We start from the raw sequence: 19,023 nt of genomic DNA, 5'->3' as shown, positions 1-19,023 counted from the left end.
GTGGCTGCAGCGGAGCCTGCAGGGCTGCGGCTCGGCGCAGCGGGGCCGGCCGGGGACGTAACTGAGTAGCTCCGGCTAAGGGCTCATTGCGCTGCTTCAGTGACCGGTTTTAAGAAGGAAACCGACACGCCAAAGATTCAGAGTGAATGTCATTTTATTTGTTTGACCAAGTGAAAACACACACAGATCAGTTAGTCCAATGCTTCCACGTCACCTCCAGGCTTACAGAACTGGTACCACCAGTCTCTCCATTGCTGCTCCAAAAAAGTAGTAATGAAGAAAACTATGGGACAGGATCTTCAGCTCAGATCTGAGCAGCACCATTGCATCGGTATTCAGGTTTTCTTCACTGTACAGGAATGTCAGCCCCAAATCGTGTCTCAGTGCAACACTTCAAAACCAGAGCTCGGAACTGTTCCTCAGGGACCAAAACCAACCTGCAGCCACTCACCACTGAAAACACTGGTACCACTTGCCATTCAATCTGGCTTGGAAGTTCTGGTGCATTTCACACAGAAAGGAATGATAGGAACCACATCTTTAGAGATCAGGTAATAGACAACAGCAGTGCAGACCTCTCATGTACTCTGACCCATCTCAGAGCTTCTATAGAACAAATCAAGTACACTGAAAACAGAAAAGTTCCACGTTTAAAGAAGTTTACTGGTTCTTGTTTGTAAGTAAGTCAAGAATCACATTCTGAAGGGCCTCATCAAAAGACGGACTGATGTACTGCAGAAAGTGCTAAAGGAAAGTAACTCATCTCAAGCTCTGCTTTTGAAGTGCCAGTGGTCTCTTACATAGCAACTAGCAAGTAACACGTAACTCGACATTTAGCCACGCTGTGCTATCATCCTCTATTACAGACAGCAGGCACTGAACTTGTAAAAACTTTACAAATCGAAGCTACATACAACTGAAGAGTTGACTTCATATTCAAGAAGCAAGAATTTAAACACTTACTGAAATGTTATTTTATGTATACATTTGTAGATGAGCAATCACACTCATTTGGGTTTGTTAGGGTTCTTTGGCTCACTTCCCTCAAATTCATAACCAAAAGTCACACTGAACCCTTGAAGTTCACATAAATGACTGCTCAGGTTTTGGTGCAAGAATCCATTTCAAGACAGTACCAATCCATGAGCAGACTTCTGAAAACATCACGCTAAGGACCATTTTGTGGTCATCCTTCCCAAGTGGTGATCCTTTCTAAGTTACACAGAAGTCTGAAGTGGAGGTACTCTTTTGCAGAGAGATGACTTCAACATAGCCAGAGTCTGCCCCCCCTGCCCATGGTGTCCCAGTTCCTTCGACTGGGCCATGTGGCAGGGGAGCACTTGCTAGCTGGCTGACAATGATGAATCCTTGCAAGTATCCTAAACCCAAGCTGGGAGAAGTTACACTCTGAACAGAACCAGGCTTCCTTTTCAAAGAAATACACTTCCTTCCCACACATCCCTACCTCTGAATATGCCAGAGAACTACTATTGTTCTGCCCGTCACCCACAGTCATAAGACTCAGATGTGATGGATGCTATATGACCAAGCTGTTCTTCAGCAGTGCAGTGTCTGATCAAGTCTGTTTAAGTATTTCTTAAAGCATAGCGTAATTTTAGTCCAAAACACTTCCCAACTCAATAAACCTATAAACAAATAAAGCCTATTTTGAAATCAGTATTAGAAGTCAAGAATTTGTCTGTATTCTCTAAACAATACAGTTTTGCTTATTAGAAAGCACACTTACAACCGCAGTTGTTTAAAACATTAGGTCTACACAGTGCTGAGGTGCAGGCATGGAACCTGCAGGAGTTCCAGGCTTCTGAGATCTAGCTGCTTGCTATTTACTTCTCCTTCAGCTTCTTCAAAAAACGAGCCCGTATTTGTTTGTTTGTTTTCATGACTAAACTCTTGGCAGCAGGTGTAGGTAGAATAGAGAAGATCCAGGCCTTGAAATCAAAGGAGAAAAGGCTCAGTTTTTACAGGCTGTACGAGGCTAAATCAATACCAGTACTTGTAAATGTTACAAAATTATGATTACAAGTTAAATAAAATCCATTTTTGTTCTTTACTATTCTAAACTGCTCTTCTATCAGGCAGATAGAACATATCAGATCCTTGTGTCTCCCGAGGTGACTTACCATGATGGCATGGGGCAGGCACCCGTTGGTCTGGGACTGCAGGCCTACTGTGCCTATGGCAGCTCGCACGAAAGTTTCAGGACTGGGCTTACTGAAGGTTGGCTTGCGGATTTTGGACAGTTTTGTTGCCACGTAATATGGGAGAACACTCTGCAAGTAGGAAAGATCACAATAGGCACAGAACACTTCCAAATTAACTTACAGATTCAATAAGGAACCCAAACCACTAGCAATCAGGTAACCTACACGCTGAATTTTGAAACACACTAGCTTAAATTAGACTTCTTTTTAATTCTGATTACAACATCCCAGCGCACAGTACTAACATTTTCCATCAGCTATCCTGTAACACACCTCATAATGGGCCCACAAGCCATGCCTTTCGCATGCTTACTTTCAACTTCTCAACCTTGGCCTCTGAAGTAGTCAGAATGCCACAAACTGAAGCTGTTCAACCAGATATTAATACCTCAGAGATCTTGCAATCTTACAAACATTGGAACCTTACCAGCACTTTGAGAAGGATATCCAAAGATAAGCACAGTCCTACAGCTATACCAATGATTCAGTACCTGCATTTGGCACAGTTTGCCCCAACAGTGAGCACCACGAGTTGCAAACCTTTATAGCAGGTATCTGAAAAGCATCCTTCCCCTTCTGCTACACTAGTAGATCTCAGAATAAGAACATCATCTCTAAACTCAGCGTACTTGGGCAAGTTACACTCCAGAAACTTGTGTCAAAATATTTAGTCTTTAAAAGAACAGTGACCATATGATCTCAGAAACATCACCTTCCCCAGCTCTGAAGAGCGTAACGTGAGTGAAAGGAACAACTACAAGCCTCAGAAGCGTAAGCATTCACCACTGACTTAAAGTCACCGAAAGCTTTGATAAGAAAACTATTCAGTGTGGTGGTTTTGCCTATACACATAGCTAAGCTTCCTCACTTCATCTCCTTGAAGAAAGAAGAGGAGAACAGGGGCACTGAGGTTGAGGTAGGGACAAGATTGCTGACCATTATGGGCAGAACAGATTCAACCTAGGGAGATATCCAATAATTTATTGCCTATTACTAACAGACTAGAGAGTGAAATCTACAAACTAAAGACACCTTCCTCCCACTCATCCTCTTCCACTCCTCCATGGGTGCACACGGAGATCTGCTCCACGTAGTGCACATGGGCTGGGATGCAGCCTGCTCCACTGTGGGCCTCTCTCTGACTGTAGGGAACAGCTGCTCTGTGCCTGGAGCACCTCCTGCTCTCCTTCTGCACTGACTTCAGTGCCTGAAGGACCGTTTCTCTCCATTTTCTCACTTTTCCTTCCCAACTGCAATTTCTCAGCTTTTTTTTTTTTCTTTTCTTAAATCTGCTCTCCTGGAGGCAGAATAAGCATTGCTCATGGCTCAGCTCTGGCCAGCAGCTTGTTCCTTTTGGAGCCAAATGGAGCTGGCTCTTAATTCACATGGGGCAGCTTTCCTGCACTCTGCTCACAGCAGCCATCCTTGCGGCCTCCCCCTCCCAAAACCTTGGTACATAAACCAATGGAGTCGGACACTGTAATATCAGTAGGTGTCTAGTTTAAGTTTTGTCCACTTTTTGTTACGTTTCTGAATTGAATCTATTATCTATCTATTAAAACTGGCCAGCCCACAGAATTGCATTCAACATCATATGGATTCAACAAGAATGATTTCAGGCCCTGAGCAGAAGTTTCTTCTAATTATGCTACAAGGACATGAACAAACCAGAAGTCAGAATAGCTTGTTTATGCATTTCCATTTCAGTTTTAAAAAGAAAGATCTGAATTCCCATGTGTTTCCCCAGCAGCATCTAACACTTCAACATAGTGAATATAGTTGAAGAAAGCAGGTAACAAAAGTTTTCACTGTTCCACTTCTGCTATGCACAGTAACCAAATTTAGATGCAAAATGCTGATATTAACAGGAATTTAAAGAGTTATCAGTAAAATAAAGGGTTAAAGAACCAAGCAATGTTTTCCAACACTCAAAGAAAGTTTCAGAAAGTCTGCAGAAACTTTCCATGCAGAGATTTTTCCAAAAGATGATCAGGAGAAATCCTTGCAGTCCTTCCCACTCCTTTCCACCTGATTCTTGCTACAGTTCCACACCCCTCCCATACAGATGTAAACAAACACAGAATTAACCCTTTCATACGGTGAGCCCAACTGGAAGCACAAGCCTGAAATTAAAAGCACTACATTTCTGAAGGTCAAAGCGATGAATTTCAAACAGTCCAAAGTGAGTGCAGTTTTCCTAATGGCTCCAAGAAGATTCGTCAGCTAATCTTCACAGGAACGCACTTGTAATATTCATTAGTGGTTTATAGGAGCTTAGGAATGAGAAGACAAGGACACAGACTGCAATAAAATTAGCATAACAAATTGAAGTTGTGACAGCTATTGGTCATCAGGCTCACCTAACCCAGAAAAGCAAAGCACTGCCTACATTTAGGGACATGCTATCTGGAATTCAGCAGTCTTAGCCAACAAGCGAGTTACAGCTTACCATCACCCATCAAGCTTTCTGAAGGAAAAGCATATTTGTTGATACAGAAAGCCAGATTTAATCTTCATTTATGTTAATAATGTAAGGTACTGAAAGTATTTTCATAGCTTTTTTATATCCTAATCTCAAAAGTAGTTCCTCCCCATACTGTGTGTTCATACTGCATTTAACACCGTTAGAATAGCATGTCCTACTGAGGTTTTTTTGGTTGTATTTTTTTCCCCTTCATCTTTTCAGTATGCATAGATATTCTGTAATAAGCTGAGTCATAAATGAGCAGCTCCTTCTTCATTCTCCTCTTAAAGCAACAACACCAGTTAGAAAAAATTCTGGGAGGATGATACCGCCTGGTTACAAACACAGGTAGGTACAGCACATCTCAAAGGTACAACACTTCCTTCTCCTCCAAGCACTCATCTCTAAATACTCTCACACTGAAGTAATTATCAGCACGTTTATGCTTGTGAAGACAGCAGAAAATAACGATCAGACATCCTAACTTAAGGAGGGATTTTCCCAAATGAAACACAGTATCTGAATCAAACTCCTCCAGGCTGCTCTGCAAGGCTTTTCAAGGATGGACATACCTTCCACAGAAACCACTTATGTTGCCAGAGCTTGTTTCAGCATGCCTGTAAGTAGCAGGTACTCTCAGTAGCAGCAAAAAGCCACAGACCTCATGGAAGGGTGGGAGGGAGAAATCACACCCAGCTTGATTGCCACGGAGCTGTGTGCCAGTAAGTATGTTTGAGCAGGAAATAAATCCTATTAGATGACTTACTGATCTTATGAATGTAGAAAAGAGAATCAGTATGCTTTATTAGGAGAATGAGGTGTTTTCAAAACGAAGAGCTACCTGATGTTTGTACTTCAAAATATAAAAGATTCAGCTGAATGTCCTGATCTGAGTTGAGGGCAACGAGTTCTAGAATTAGACAAGCCAGGACCTGCTACCGTTTGATGAAGAAGTACCAAGAGGTGCTGCATCTTGTTTTAGATTTTAGATGATTGAACAAGATAGGATTAGCAAAAGGCTGGATCTTCCCATCTCCAGAATCAAAGACAAATGCAGTAAGAATCCCAGAAACACATTCTTCGCTAATAACTCAAAGCAGAGTCTAGAATTGTGTAATTACAAGTCCAGAAGACAGTTAAGAATGTCACCCATCCCACTTGAGCTCCACCTGTCTGACATGCTTATTTAAGAAAGTCACAATACACAGAGATACTCAGTAGTTCAGTTTCATTGATAAGCTTCCTTCCGTGCAGGCTGTTGTTTAAAGATACTGCATGATGTTCATTTTCACCCATATGCAATGGCACCATACATAGTAGCAAGCAGGCAGCTATGCTTTCCAGGCTGCCTCAAACTCTATAATATTATTACATAAGCCACACTCAGAGGACATTCTCCCCATGCAAATGAGGCATTGCTCTTACCCACGTGAGACTTCTCACAAAGAGGTCAGCACAGCAAACCAACACCACCAGTTCCTTCAGTCTGAGACACTCTGAGCACAGATTAAAAGAGGGCCATATTGTGCACTGAAGAAACAACTGGAAGGACAGCTGTGTTACATGAAGATAAATCTACGATATAGAAATTGAATCCCTCAGGGGAGAGGGATAACATGTAATACATACAGAGTAAAAGTAATAACGCTAAAGAGCTTGCACTAAGGTAAAATTGTTGCAGGGGGGTCTGGAGCTGAAGACAGGAAAGGCCTGGAAAGCCTTCTGAGTAAAGAAGGAAATGAGTAGACAAGACAACATAAGAAGCTCTAGTTCAATCTGTTTCAAGACAGGAAAGCACACAAACCACTATGTAAACTGAATGTGAATCTGATCAGAGTGTCAAGTTTTTATGCATCCACTGTTGATGAGAGAAAATTGATTTGGCTGAAGGAACATCTCAGGGTGCTACTGCAGTGTCAAGCAGTCCGAAAAGTTATGCTTTGAGAGCTCTAGAGCAAGGTGTAACTTGTTACCCACACAATGCTAATGCCATCTTATCTGACGTCAAGAAGTTCTAGAACAACAGTGGTTAGAATGCTCTCGGGAGCTTTTTTTTGCTAGCTTACTCTCACCCCTTTGCTAACAGGCCCCAAAATAAACAGCACCCTTTAAGGTGTTTGATAGAGGTTTAAATAGGGCTGCCATTGAATGGTCAGAGACTGCGTGGGAATAGCTCAGCCGGTAACTTTCTTAACAGGCTAACACAATCCTCTCAGGAATTGGGACAGGACATTTCCTAGTGATGAGTTCTTTTCAATAAATACAGTTGAAAGGAAAACAAAAAATCCAGTAAGTCAAACAGTAATATAGCCTTGAGTTTTAAAACCTTGTGTTTCAATACCAACAAGAAGAACCGCACTCTCACGCTTAATGACTGCAGAAATTAGACAAGCATCTTTGCTCCTTACTCTCACAGCGCCCCTGGAGTCAGGTGGCTTTGAAAATCACTGTACAGAATAGGAGGAAAGCAAAGACAAAGGAATGGACATGGGCTAATACTGTTTGTATGAACCCTAACTGAATATTAGAAGATTCACAATTGTCTCTGCAGTACAGGTAAAATCTTCCACCACTTTTATCACGGCTGATCATTGCTCTTGAGAGCAACAGATGTAATTACTAATGAAGAACTCAGCAGCTGTGATCCATAACGGAGTCTGGAAACTTTAGCAGCACTTGGGAAGCAAACACTAATATTAATGCAAAATCCCTATAAAGCCGAGAAACTTTGCTCTAATATATATCTACAAAGGAAAAAAAAAAAGCCCAAAAAACCACATGGAATGTGAACAAGTGGGACAAAACAAAACTCACTATAAACATGGAAATCAAGTACTGCAGAAAATCTGTATCAGCCTATTGCATATTAGGAGTCTAAGGTTTTTGTTCTTGTTATTATGCTTATACTAGCAGTTGGCTCACTGACACGTAGGGAAGGGACTGCTACTATTTCAGTCTTTTACTTATTCAGTATCTGTATGAAAGCAGTTCAAAAGTAGATTCCAGAAGATTAAGCTGCACAGGTGTACCTTAAAGAGTAGCACACAATCTTCTGCAATGCATTATACCTAAAAGTGTGATCACCAACTTTAGGTAAGATATATATATATATATATTTGTTATTTCAAGATGCATTGTTTCAGGTAACTTAAGAAAGCTGCTAATTATCAAAGGAAATCCTCATCCCTAATTTGTGTCATGTTCATGAATAAAAGAATATGCTGATTTCCTTTTGTTACCAAGACACCGATGTTGCTGTGGTAACCACGCTTACATGAGAAGCTACTCACCTGCACAATGATGCCCTTGCTCTTGTATTCTGCATGGAGGCCTCGAGAGAAGTAATCCACAAAAGCCTACAGAGAAAAGAGAAATATGCAGTATGCTGTGCATTAAAATGGAAGCTATCGTTTGGAGCTTTATGTAAGCATATTTGATTTACTATTTATAGCTCCTGTTTTCAAAGTGAAAAACCTCAGGCTTTCAAAGAAACTTTGCAGATTACAGCAATGTCATCTCAATAGAAACCTCACGCTTACGAAGCATTTTTACAGAAATGAGACTATCTAAACAAATAAAACCCTTTTTAATTTACAAGGAAGATGAACTACATTTGTTACATAAAGTCCAGTTAAAAAAGGAAAATAATACTGAGTTCACATTATTCATTGTGCGTGTCATCTCCTTAGATTTCTTTTAAAAAGAGCAATTTAAATTTCTCCTATGCGAGGTTTTTAAAACGTGTTTAAAAACCCCACCTTTTTCCTTTTAATATTTAAGAACATTAAGAACATTCTGTGATGATGTTTTTTCCAAGTCTCTACCCATAAACTGTCCACTATCATAAACTGTCTTCCAAACTCCTGGAAGTTTTTAGAATTTTCAAGACCAAATATTTAAAGAAGGAAGCAAAAGGGCTGAAAGTTGGATATGTGAACCTGCTGTCACATCTGATACACCACCACCATAACTGGAGGCCCACTTGCTGCCCTCTCCCTCACCACTTACTCCAAGATGCACACCTCACACCTCGATACAAAAGTACTGACCTAATAATCCAAGGCTACTCAGCAGTTCAAACCAGCACAGATTCCCTCTCCCTTTCTTCTAAACCATCTTCTCTCCCCAAGTCAAATGAAACAAAATGTTATGTTCTACTATCATTTCTTGTTTTAGAATAATGATATGGCTCAGTAGGATAAACAGTGCCCTCGGCTGAAGGAAGTAAAACTGTTACACCCATAACTGAAGCAAAAATAAATACATAATAAACCAGTTCACGTATTTAAGAACAACAGAGAATCACAGAATCATTAAGGGTGGAAAAGACTACTTGGAAGAAGATGTAGCTGTAGAGAAAAGAAGGCTATTAAAAATAGCAGCTTTTGCTTCAGACCAGTGCCAGAACAAGCAGCAAAGCTCTAATACTGCACCTACTTTACCATCTTCTTTTGCTGGCCGTGTCATTAGTGGATTAGCACAAGTTCTACCTGAAACCAGTGCTTGAAGTTTGCAGTGTCCAGTGTTTTCCCTATTAAGACCATCCTACTGTACTCAGCCAATGCACAAAGTAAAGAAACACTCCCACGCTGCTGGACTATTTCTATACTTTTCTAAGCATGCACAAGATGTGAAAGAAAAATAGATTTTGCTGTGTAGCAGATATGTCTTTTTATTCTTCATCTTCAAGTTACATGTACCAGCTAGAAGTAGGCTCATTAAATCAAATTAGCTTATCTTCTGCACAACTATTCTTTTTCTCTTTTCCTCACCAGTGTAAGTTCTTAATGAAAGACAGTACTCAGCATCAAGTCTCTGAAAATCACACATAACAGCAAGGATTAGTGTGAGCTAGCAGTGTTACTGCAACAATATGAGGAACTCATATGTTTGCACAAATGGTTCGGTGCAGGCTCTGAATGCTGTTGTCAGATATACGTGTGATAACCACACAGCAGAGTATATCAGTAACCTATTAAGAATAAACAAAACAAACTATATTCTGTTAATCACAAAGTGCTCTGATAATTCAAAGTTCTAGCTGCTTCCACATGACAGTCCTGAAATCAGTTACTGCTTCAAATACGGAGAGACCGTATAAAGAGAGTCATCTCTACAGCTCAGCGCGAGCTGTGCAATAAAGAAAATGTTTGTTTTACCTGAGAAGGAACAAGCAACTTCCAGTTTCCAAATAAACACTGGATTTTTTCCTTCTTCAAGAATCATTTCAAGAAAAGCTAGTTTTGTTTGTTTGTTTGTTTTTAACCTCCAGATGCTCAAAAGTGCTCCAAAAACTGTCAGAGTTAACTAGATCAATCTAAGCCCATGACAGGGGGGCAGTAGGCCCATGGTCCCCCAACCCTCCTGGCCCCACAGAATGGGAAGGGAAAAGGAAAAGGGATAGGAAGATGGGAGCTGGGCTCAAGGAAGGAAGGAAAAAACAGCAGAAACGATCTATGGAGGAAAACTTATTTTACTAACTATGATATCAGAATGCAAGATAACACAATATAATACAATCTAATTGAAATTGAGACTGATAAATCAAATAAGATAGGAGAGAGAGTTCCTGAGACTGAGTCAAACTTGAAAAGCTTGGAATGGCTAGGAAAGCAGCCTCCAGCACCCACTGCCAGGCAGGAGGAGACTGCCCCACCTGGAAGGGCCAGATCCCATGACTTCCTATGTATCCCTCATGTACAGGGATAGGTACCTGGAACTGGAGCATTAACACTTTAACTCCCAGTGCACTTCATGATGTTATGATGTGGAATACTGGAAACCAAAAAACATAAAACCATGGCAATAGCCTATGACTTTAAAAAGTCCTAAGAATGATCTCCAAATAAGAACCCTCCGAATAAGCAGATAAATGCAGCACACAAGAGCCAATTTCCTCTCCTTGGATATCTAGTAACAAATCCAAATACTTGAGAAATGGTGGGGAAATAAAAAACAAACATCTTTCACTTTGCATTGGTATTAATGCAGGTAGATAGGGAAGCCTGTCAAAAAGCAGGAGTATGATTCCTTTTAAAGCATCTAATAGGGAATTCTCCACATGAAGGTTAAAGACTTGGACTGCTTATGTTCCTGACAATTAGCCAAAGCCATTGACTTAGATCCGGAGGATACTATACTTTAAAACCCCTCTATATAGATGAGGAAAAAACCCTAGAAACTGCAGATACAGTCTTTCTATAGCTACATTAGTGGAGTCACTTTCATGCTTACTAATCTTTCTGTGGTAGAAGACGAGCAGTGCTGAGAATAGGCAGATTACTTAGCCTGTAATTGAGTTTCTTAGGAGGAAGGGAGGAATATTTGAGATTCTAATTGAAAAAAAGACTAGGCAAAGCAGCCTAAGGTATATTATCTCTAAAATCAGAAGCTCACATTATTTGATAAAGCTGAAGGCAATGCCACAACAGAAGTGACCTTTCACATTAAAGCAGAAGCGTGCTGTCAGAAAATAGCTATTTCAAGAGCAAATTTTATCAGCTATTGCTAATTCAGGCTTTCACAATTTCTGAACTTTAATATCCCTTACTCGCACTAATATTTCTTCAGTGTAAATAAAAAAAGCATGCTAACTTTTTCTTTTGATATATGAAAATTTAGCTGAGTTTAAAGGAAACACAGGTCTGTTCTGACATGAATACCACTGACTGAAAGCACCTATGTTCCATCAAGGTTCTGGTTAAACTCTGAAATTCTTTAAGTATTGAAGGCAATTGCTGGTTGTATCTAAATAAAACCATAGTGCTGTACTGTTTGAATATCATGTCATATATACCTCTTGCATTTATTTTTGTTATGTATACTGTGAAGCCATGTTTTGCCTTTGGGTGTTAAAAGGAGATGTTTTAGTTGAACATTTCAGAAGCTCGTACAGATACCTTGGGAATAAAACTAACCCTGGCTGCAGAAAGACAAAACTGTTCCAGATGACACAACGAGAAACCGGAGCAATAAATTTAACATGAAATGTAGATTTAGAGTAATAATATACTGTATGTCTTGAGAGCATATATTTGATATCATCTTCTTCGGCGTTCTCATTTGGAAGTTGAGCAGATATGTGCTGAAAGGACAAACTGCTGGATAGATAGAAAATTGTCTGGACCACCTGGCTCAAAGGGCCGTGATTAATGGCTTGACATCTGGCTGGTAACAAGCACAGAACCTCACAGATCAATACCAAGGCCCATATTCTTCAATATCTGCCATCAGCAACCTAGATGATGGCACATACTACATTCTCAGCACATTTGCAGATGACAAAATTAGATGGAGTGGCTGACACGACAGAGCTTCAGTCCAGAGGGACCCCGTTCAACTTGATGATTGTTAAACTTCATGAGATTTCTTGACAGGCACAGAGTGAAGTGCAAAGTTCTGCATACCAAGTAGGATAGTCCATGTCTTAATGTTGGCTAAGTATCAGTGCTGTTGCAAAGAACCTGGAATTTATGGTGGCTGCTAGGGAGAAGGTAAGCCAATAACCCACCCACTGCAAGACAAACAAACTACACACTAGGCTACATTAGCAGGACATATGGCCAGCAGCTCAAGAGAAAATAATTATTTGGTGCTGGCAATGCACTAGAACTCTATTTTTTTCTCTTAACTGAAGCACTAAACTTAAAGCAAATAATCAAAAACGAAGAAAAATCTTTGCTTCCTGCAAGCACCAGAAGAATCCTACTTAAATACATATGTACATACATCCTTATCATATGTATTTATCTTCTTTAAGACTAGACAATGAGACTTGCTTCAAAGTCTCAAAATAAGAAGTTGTACTAAACTCTGTCAGCATCCTTCCTTAGCCTCACATTAAGACTGCTTGGTACAGTAACACCCTTTGTTGTGTGTGATGCAGTATATAAAATTGTCATGTGATGTAATATATAAAATAGTAGTTTCCACACCAGCAAGCCTCTGCATTCATTTTTATACTGACCTTCCAGTTTCCACTATTTGCAAATTTTAAGTTAGAACTTTTAGTTCATGAAAGCACCACTAGATGGACACCAAAACATTTATTTCTGTAGAGTTAGCTCACATTTGACACTTGATTTCAGCATACAAAAGAATATTTACCTTGGTTGCAGAATAAAGAGTGAGCAGTGGAGTTGGATACATCCCAGCAGCTGATGAGATGTTCAAGATTACCCCTTTTGATCTGAAAGTGAAGATAAATTCCAATGACATAAGCAGCAACAATAAAAAAAACAAAACAAAACACCCTTTCATGTTTCATAAAATTACTGCAAGCCCTAAGAAAGTCTTTAGGATGCAACTGAGATAATTAAGACGTGTTTAAAAACTTCAATCAAATTCTAAACTGAAATTTACTAATATCCCTTCAAGCACAATGTAAATATTCAAGTAGCTGGTATAAATCAGGAATAACTCCAAGGTCAATACAGCAAGAGAATCCAGCTCCAGTATATGTTTATTGAGCTCAACTATGCAAAAACCAATCAAGAGAATTTGGCATGAATTCAGAAGGCAACTTTTAAACCTTGGGTTAAGGTGGCAGAAATGACAAGTTTGTAACATGGATTACACTTCGATAACTCCTTTTGTCATAAATCTACACATCTTCCAAGTGCTACCTTCACAACGGATCTTTAGGACAGCAAGCATTTGAATCTACTACTTAAACACAGCAGCATTTTAATACAGTGTAGAAGATATGCAGTGGATGACTACAGAAGAGTTATTTTAGAGGTGTGTTACTGTAATATTTCAGGTATTCCGCTATAATAGTTAGCTAAGAGTACCTGAAACTAGCTACCACCAGCTCCATCAAGCACTTCTAAAGCATTTGCCACGAGGACAGACACTCGGACTCCTGGATTTCCCAGTCACTATTTTGAGTATGTCCATTTCTATGACTAGTTCTACGTACAAAAGCAGACCTGTTACTTAGCGCCATGTAGAAATCAGAATTAATTAAAAAATTTAGGGCAAGTAAGCTATTAAGAGGATGATAGCAGACTGTCCAATACAGGGGAAGCTGCCTCTGCTTATTCCTACCCTACAGCAGACCTCAGCCAGTTTGCCTGAACATACCATAAGGTTTTCTGTGTGCCGTGCAAAGAAAGAACATGCACACAGGTCATCACACAGCTCAGCTGCTGTAGATTCACAAGTTTCTTATCACATTTGTTCACCTACGCATAGCCTATGCCACTGCTGCCACAATGAATTAAGAAACCATCTTAAAAACAAACAGCTGAGCTTAAGCAACAATTAAAAAAATTTTTTTTGATTCTTTGTGACAACAGATTCATGGCCTCTGCCATGGTACAAGTGGGAATTAATTCCAGAAATGAGAGTTGACATGTCAGAAAATAAACATTTCACAGTCACTGAGGTCTTCAAACACTTTTGCTGAAGTTCTTGAGTTCCAGAGTTACCTGCCAGGTTCTGCTGATCAAACAAAGTAGTAACGTGGATCCAAATATATGGCATGAAGAAAAAAAGGCTACAAAACCATCATGAATTTTCACAACAGCAGAAGGCTACCAGTGGATGCTACAGGTTTTTCATATCGAGGCAGGTGGTGCTTGCGATATTTATCCATGAGCTCAGATGAGGATTAGCAGTGAAATGAGTATTCGTGCAGTTTTTAAGAGATTACCAGATCGGAGAATACCACAAGGAACTTTTTATAGAGCTCAGAAGGCTATGTGAGCAGACTACGGAATGGCTGCTGAAAAATCAATATTAACAAAACCAACCGCACATGCTAAAGAAAATAATGTGAATTAATCACAGTCTTTGCAGAATTCTACATCAACTCCTCATTCCCTTTTAGAATTCAACTAAAGTCACCAAGGAATTGGTTCTCTTTTGTGCGACTGTCACCAAGAGCAGCCCAAGGGGAGATGGGCAGGGAATGGCAGGGACACGTCTGTCACATTCCAAGTCCTGCCAAGTCTGCAGAATGCTTCTCTGCCCAACACAGGACAGAACCTCATGGTTTGAGAAGAGAGAAAAGGAGGAAGAAAAAAAACTGGTAGGTGAGCGAGGTGAAAGGGTTCAATTTAGATATTTAAGAGACTATTAAGAAGAGCCCACGACAAGAGTACAAAGACTAATGAATAACAAAGATCAAGATCTCCATTTATCCTCCCACGATGCAAATAGGAAGATGACACGAACTGAAAGACTGTGAAACGTAGACCTGATGAAGGCAGTGCTCTCCCCACACTCATGCTGGAGGAGTCACCACCACAACACGTAACAGAGGACGAAGCTTGATGGGACTGGATGACGATTAAGCATTTCTAGGGTCAACAAGACTCCCCTGTAAAGCCAAGAAGCATGCATGGAGGGGTGCACGGGCACCCAGGGGAACATTTCCCATTGCTTCCAACCTCTGCAGCGCTGCAGAGAGGACCCCGAGGGCAGCAGGCCGCACCCAGCCCACCCTGCTCACTGCAACCCGTGGCTGCAGTTATATTTAGCCGTCCTGTTGCCGCGGCAACCAGCGCCCGCTCCAGCTGCACGCCGTGGAAGGAGCGCTTCCTCCCTAATGTCATTAGACACTTGCTACTTCCCCAGCAGTAAACACCAGAGTTGGGAGTTAGTCTAGAAATGGTCAACCGAGTTCACTGCTGTGTGCCCAAAGACATCAAGGCTCGATGTACGGTTCTGTAAAGCCTCTCACCAGGATGCTGACAGAGGAACTGCTCATTTAAGTGGACAGGAAGATGCAGATTATGAATGGTCACTGTAAGAGTCCAGAGCGCAGGAGAGGAGCCACAGAAGTGTCCAAATGCCATTACCAAAAATGGCAGTCGTCTGATGCTATGGTACTCATCAAAAATAAGAAGTAAGGGACACATCAAGTTTTCTGCTAACAGACCTGGATGTAAAGCACATCCGCTCAGCTCTGAGGAATGCCATCCGAGGAATGCCATCCAGCCAACTCCAAGTACCCCCAATCAAAGCACGCAGTGCAGGTGCAAGATGCAATGGTGCACTGCGTGACCCCGAGTGCTCAGCACACTGCCCTCCCTGAACACGCGAGATGCAGCACATTTTGCATCCACAGCTTCGACTCAAACTGATCTGCCATGTGAAGTGGCTCCACACAAGCGGAACCTTTCCAAATGTGTAAACCCTTCTATTATTTTGATCACCCTTTCTTTCCAAACTGCTGCCCTTAGGATTCCCAAGGTGAGCCAGCAGATAGGAGTTGTGAGACAAAGAAACATGATTGTTTGCTCAAGGACAGTCAGAAGCAAACCTGGGCCCTACTGTCATTCAAACCACCTCTGCTGCTGTAATATCTAACAGAAAGATGGACATTCTGCAGGCAGAATATGATCACTTTGCTCTGTGAAATGGAGGAGATCAATCTCAGTCAAAATGGATAACTATGATGTTTCCTTAGACAAAGAAGAAACTGAGGCAAAAAGTTGCCATTAGAGTTCCAAAGTTCCAAAAACTCGTATTGAGAGTACTTAAATCCCTACAAAGCAGGATGGCTTTGGTGACGTTGCCCTCTTCAGAAGGACAATGTTTTCATATAGGCCACTTGCCATTATCTGCCATGTAGAGGACCTGGGCAAGACATAACATTTGTCTTCTGAACCTTAACTACCATCACTGCAGTGCAATCTTCAGTCTAGGCCCCATCTTTCTCAAGAAATATCAATAACCAGCTCTCCCAGATTCTGGAATTTTCTTTTCTACATCAAGTTTTCTCGCATGAAATAAACTTCTTTTGCTTCCACTCTTATCTCCAAATTGTCTCAACTAATGAGTCTAAGCTTGCCATCAATCTGATGTGCAAGGTACCAACTCCCAGAGTGGCCACTAGCTGTGACAGTTTGTACCCATGAAGAAGCTTCATGTTAGATACAAAACACTTGCTCTTCATCTGTGCAACACTAGCATAACTGAACCCTGATCTGCAGTGAAGACTTCCAGATTGTGAGAGAATACAAGAAAAAAAAAAATCTTTTCCCCCTCTTTATTAGTCATATTTTGAGGTTTGCCCCATCTATATGCTCCTACTGTATTACTCACTACAGTATCCGCATTGGAGGTAATACCACAGTGAGTATCATGCACAGTCCTATGCAGCCTTACTCAATATTATCATAGAATCCTTAAGAGTTGAAAGGGATCTTTAAAAGTCATCTAATGCAACTCCCCTGCAATGAACGTGCATAGCTAGATCAGGCTGCCCAGGATCCTGTCCAGCCTTGCCTTGAAAGTCTCCAGGGATGAGGCATCAACCACATCTCTGGGCAACCTGTTGCAGTGCCCCACCACCCTCACTGTAAAAGACCTTTTCCTTACATCCAACCTAATTCTACCCTCTTGAAATCTGAAGCCATTTTCCTTTGTTCTATCACCACAGACACTGCTGAAGGGTCTGTCTCCTTCTTTCCTGTAGCTCACCTTTAGATACTGAAAGGCCACTATCAGGTCACCTAAGGGCCTTCTCTTCTCCAGGCTGAACAGCCCCAGCTCTCTCCTGACCTTGCAGGAGAGGAGTTCCATCCTCTGAATCATTTTTGTGGTTCTCCTCGGACATCCTCCAACAACTCTATGTTGTCCTGTACTGAAGACTCCACATCTGGATGCAGTATTCCAGGTGAGGCCTCACCAGTGCAGTGTGGGAAGATCACCTCCCTCGACCTATTGATCGTGCTTCTTTTGTGCAGCCCAGGATACGGTTGGCTTTCTGGGCGCCAAGGGCACATTGCTGGCTCATGTCCAGCTTCCTATCCACCACTACTCCCAGGTCTTTTTAGGCAGGGCTGCATTCAACCCTTTCATCTCCCAGCTTGTATCGGTAGTAAGGGTTGCAAGAGCTTGCATTTGGATTTGTTGTACCTCATGAGGTTTACCTGGTCCCCACTGCTCCAGCCTTTTTTTTTTTTATGAGTGCAGCTCAACTCTAACCTAAAGCAATCCCCAGTGAGCCAGCGTTAGTGCTGCAGCAGACAGCAAACACCCTGCAGCAGTCAACACCAGCTAGAGAACAGCCTGGAGGGACCGCACCAAACCTGGGTGCCTTTAGTTCCACCCGGGAGCTGCCTAGGAAGTCAGTACACGTCTCCCAGCAATGACAGTGGTGTGCATTAACTCCTTTTTTAAAGAGCTGGTCTCCAATTCTACTTCACCAAATGATCACAGACTTTCCTCAATATACCTCGTACTGTATAATGAGAACATACTCTTTGCATCCATTTTACTTACAATGACTTAGAGAAATAGCCTTAAGAAGGTTATTCCCAGGAACTGTAACCACCCCCTCAGAATAGCAGGTTGTTGAGTTAGTGCTGATGAGTCAGACGGGCTTTTTAATTCTGTTCTAAAAGGAATCACCACAACAGTGGAGAAGGGAGAGGAAAAATAAAAAGGGAATCGAGTGGAAAAGGCTTCCACCGTCTGATGATTCATGCACCATCAGCGTGACTCACCCAGCATTACTCTGCCATTAAAACATGGAGACCAGGCTGATTAGTCACAGTAATGAATTTTTCAAGAAAGGATTCTCCCCTATAAATAATGATGACTTTGTCTGGATAGTGGTAGTGTGACTCACCTTTCCAGCATGCCGGGCAGCACCAATCGTGTCATCTGCAAAAAGAAAACATTCGTGATGGCTGAGAATGCAGGCACCACACAGCCAGCGACAGGGAAGCCTCCCTTCCTCCCAGAAGCAGCTGCCACCCCCTCCACCCCGGCCGCAGCTCAGGGAAGCAGAGACCATACTTTGCGTAGGCAGTTTATTTTTATTCTACCTGGATAACTTGGCTCTGTCAAGCAGTGTGTGTACTGAAACTGGTGAACCGAGCCAGCTAGCAGCATAAGTACAATAAGTGCAATAAGAATAAATAAAAATGCCTCCACCGCCCTGCAGCATCCATGCCTTCTAAAGAAGATGGAAATACCAGAGTACTATGATATGTGTATGATCTTCCTCTCCCCAGAAAAGGCATCTATATTTCTTATGATTGACTAAATTTATCATCGATGCCAATGCATTTTAGCAAGTCTTACTAAACTGCTGATTTTAAATTTAAAAAACACCAACACAACAACAAGAAACCGTGGAGCAGCAAGAGCACTGGACAAAAGCACTGGAGCATTCTAGCTCTGGTAACCATGTCAATCAACTCACTGCTCCAACATATCTCCTTTATTTTAGAATAAAGTATATAAAGCTTACCAGCATTAACATAGTAAGAATCATTGCTGTTAGAAGGCAGGCAAAAGAAGTTTAGTTTGCTTCTGACAAGGGCTGCTTTTGTGTAAGAGTATTACTATAACAAGAACAAAAAATAAGCTTCTATG

General features: G+C 41.4%; 1 protein-coding gene across 1 annotated transcript in view; it reads right to left on the bottom strand.

The window, feature by feature from the left end:
* Nucleotides 1-136: 136 nt before the first annotated feature.
* Nucleotides 137-19,023, bottom strand: part of HSD17B12 (hydroxysteroid 17-beta dehydrogenase 12) — a 74,601-nt gene continuing 55,714 nt past the window's right edge. Inside the window, 5 exon segments of the mRNA XM_048948747.1 lie at nucleotides 137-1,949; nucleotides 2,142-2,291; nucleotides 7,977-8,042; nucleotides 12,793-12,874; nucleotides 18,272-18,306. Coding sequence (XP_048804704.1) covers nucleotides 1,845-1,949; nucleotides 2,142-2,291; nucleotides 7,977-8,042; nucleotides 12,793-12,874; nucleotides 18,272-18,306 — 438 coding nt within the window. The 3' untranslated portion in view covers nucleotides 137-1,844.

Source organism: Lagopus muta, chromosome 6, assembly GCF_023343835.1.
Source record: "Lagopus muta isolate bLagMut1 chromosome 6, bLagMut1 primary, whole genome shotgun sequence".
In the NCBI taxonomy this organism is placed as follows: Eukaryota; Metazoa; Chordata; class Aves; order Galliformes; family Phasianidae; genus Lagopus; species Lagopus muta.
This window is presented reverse-complemented; position numbering and strand designations above follow the sequence as displayed.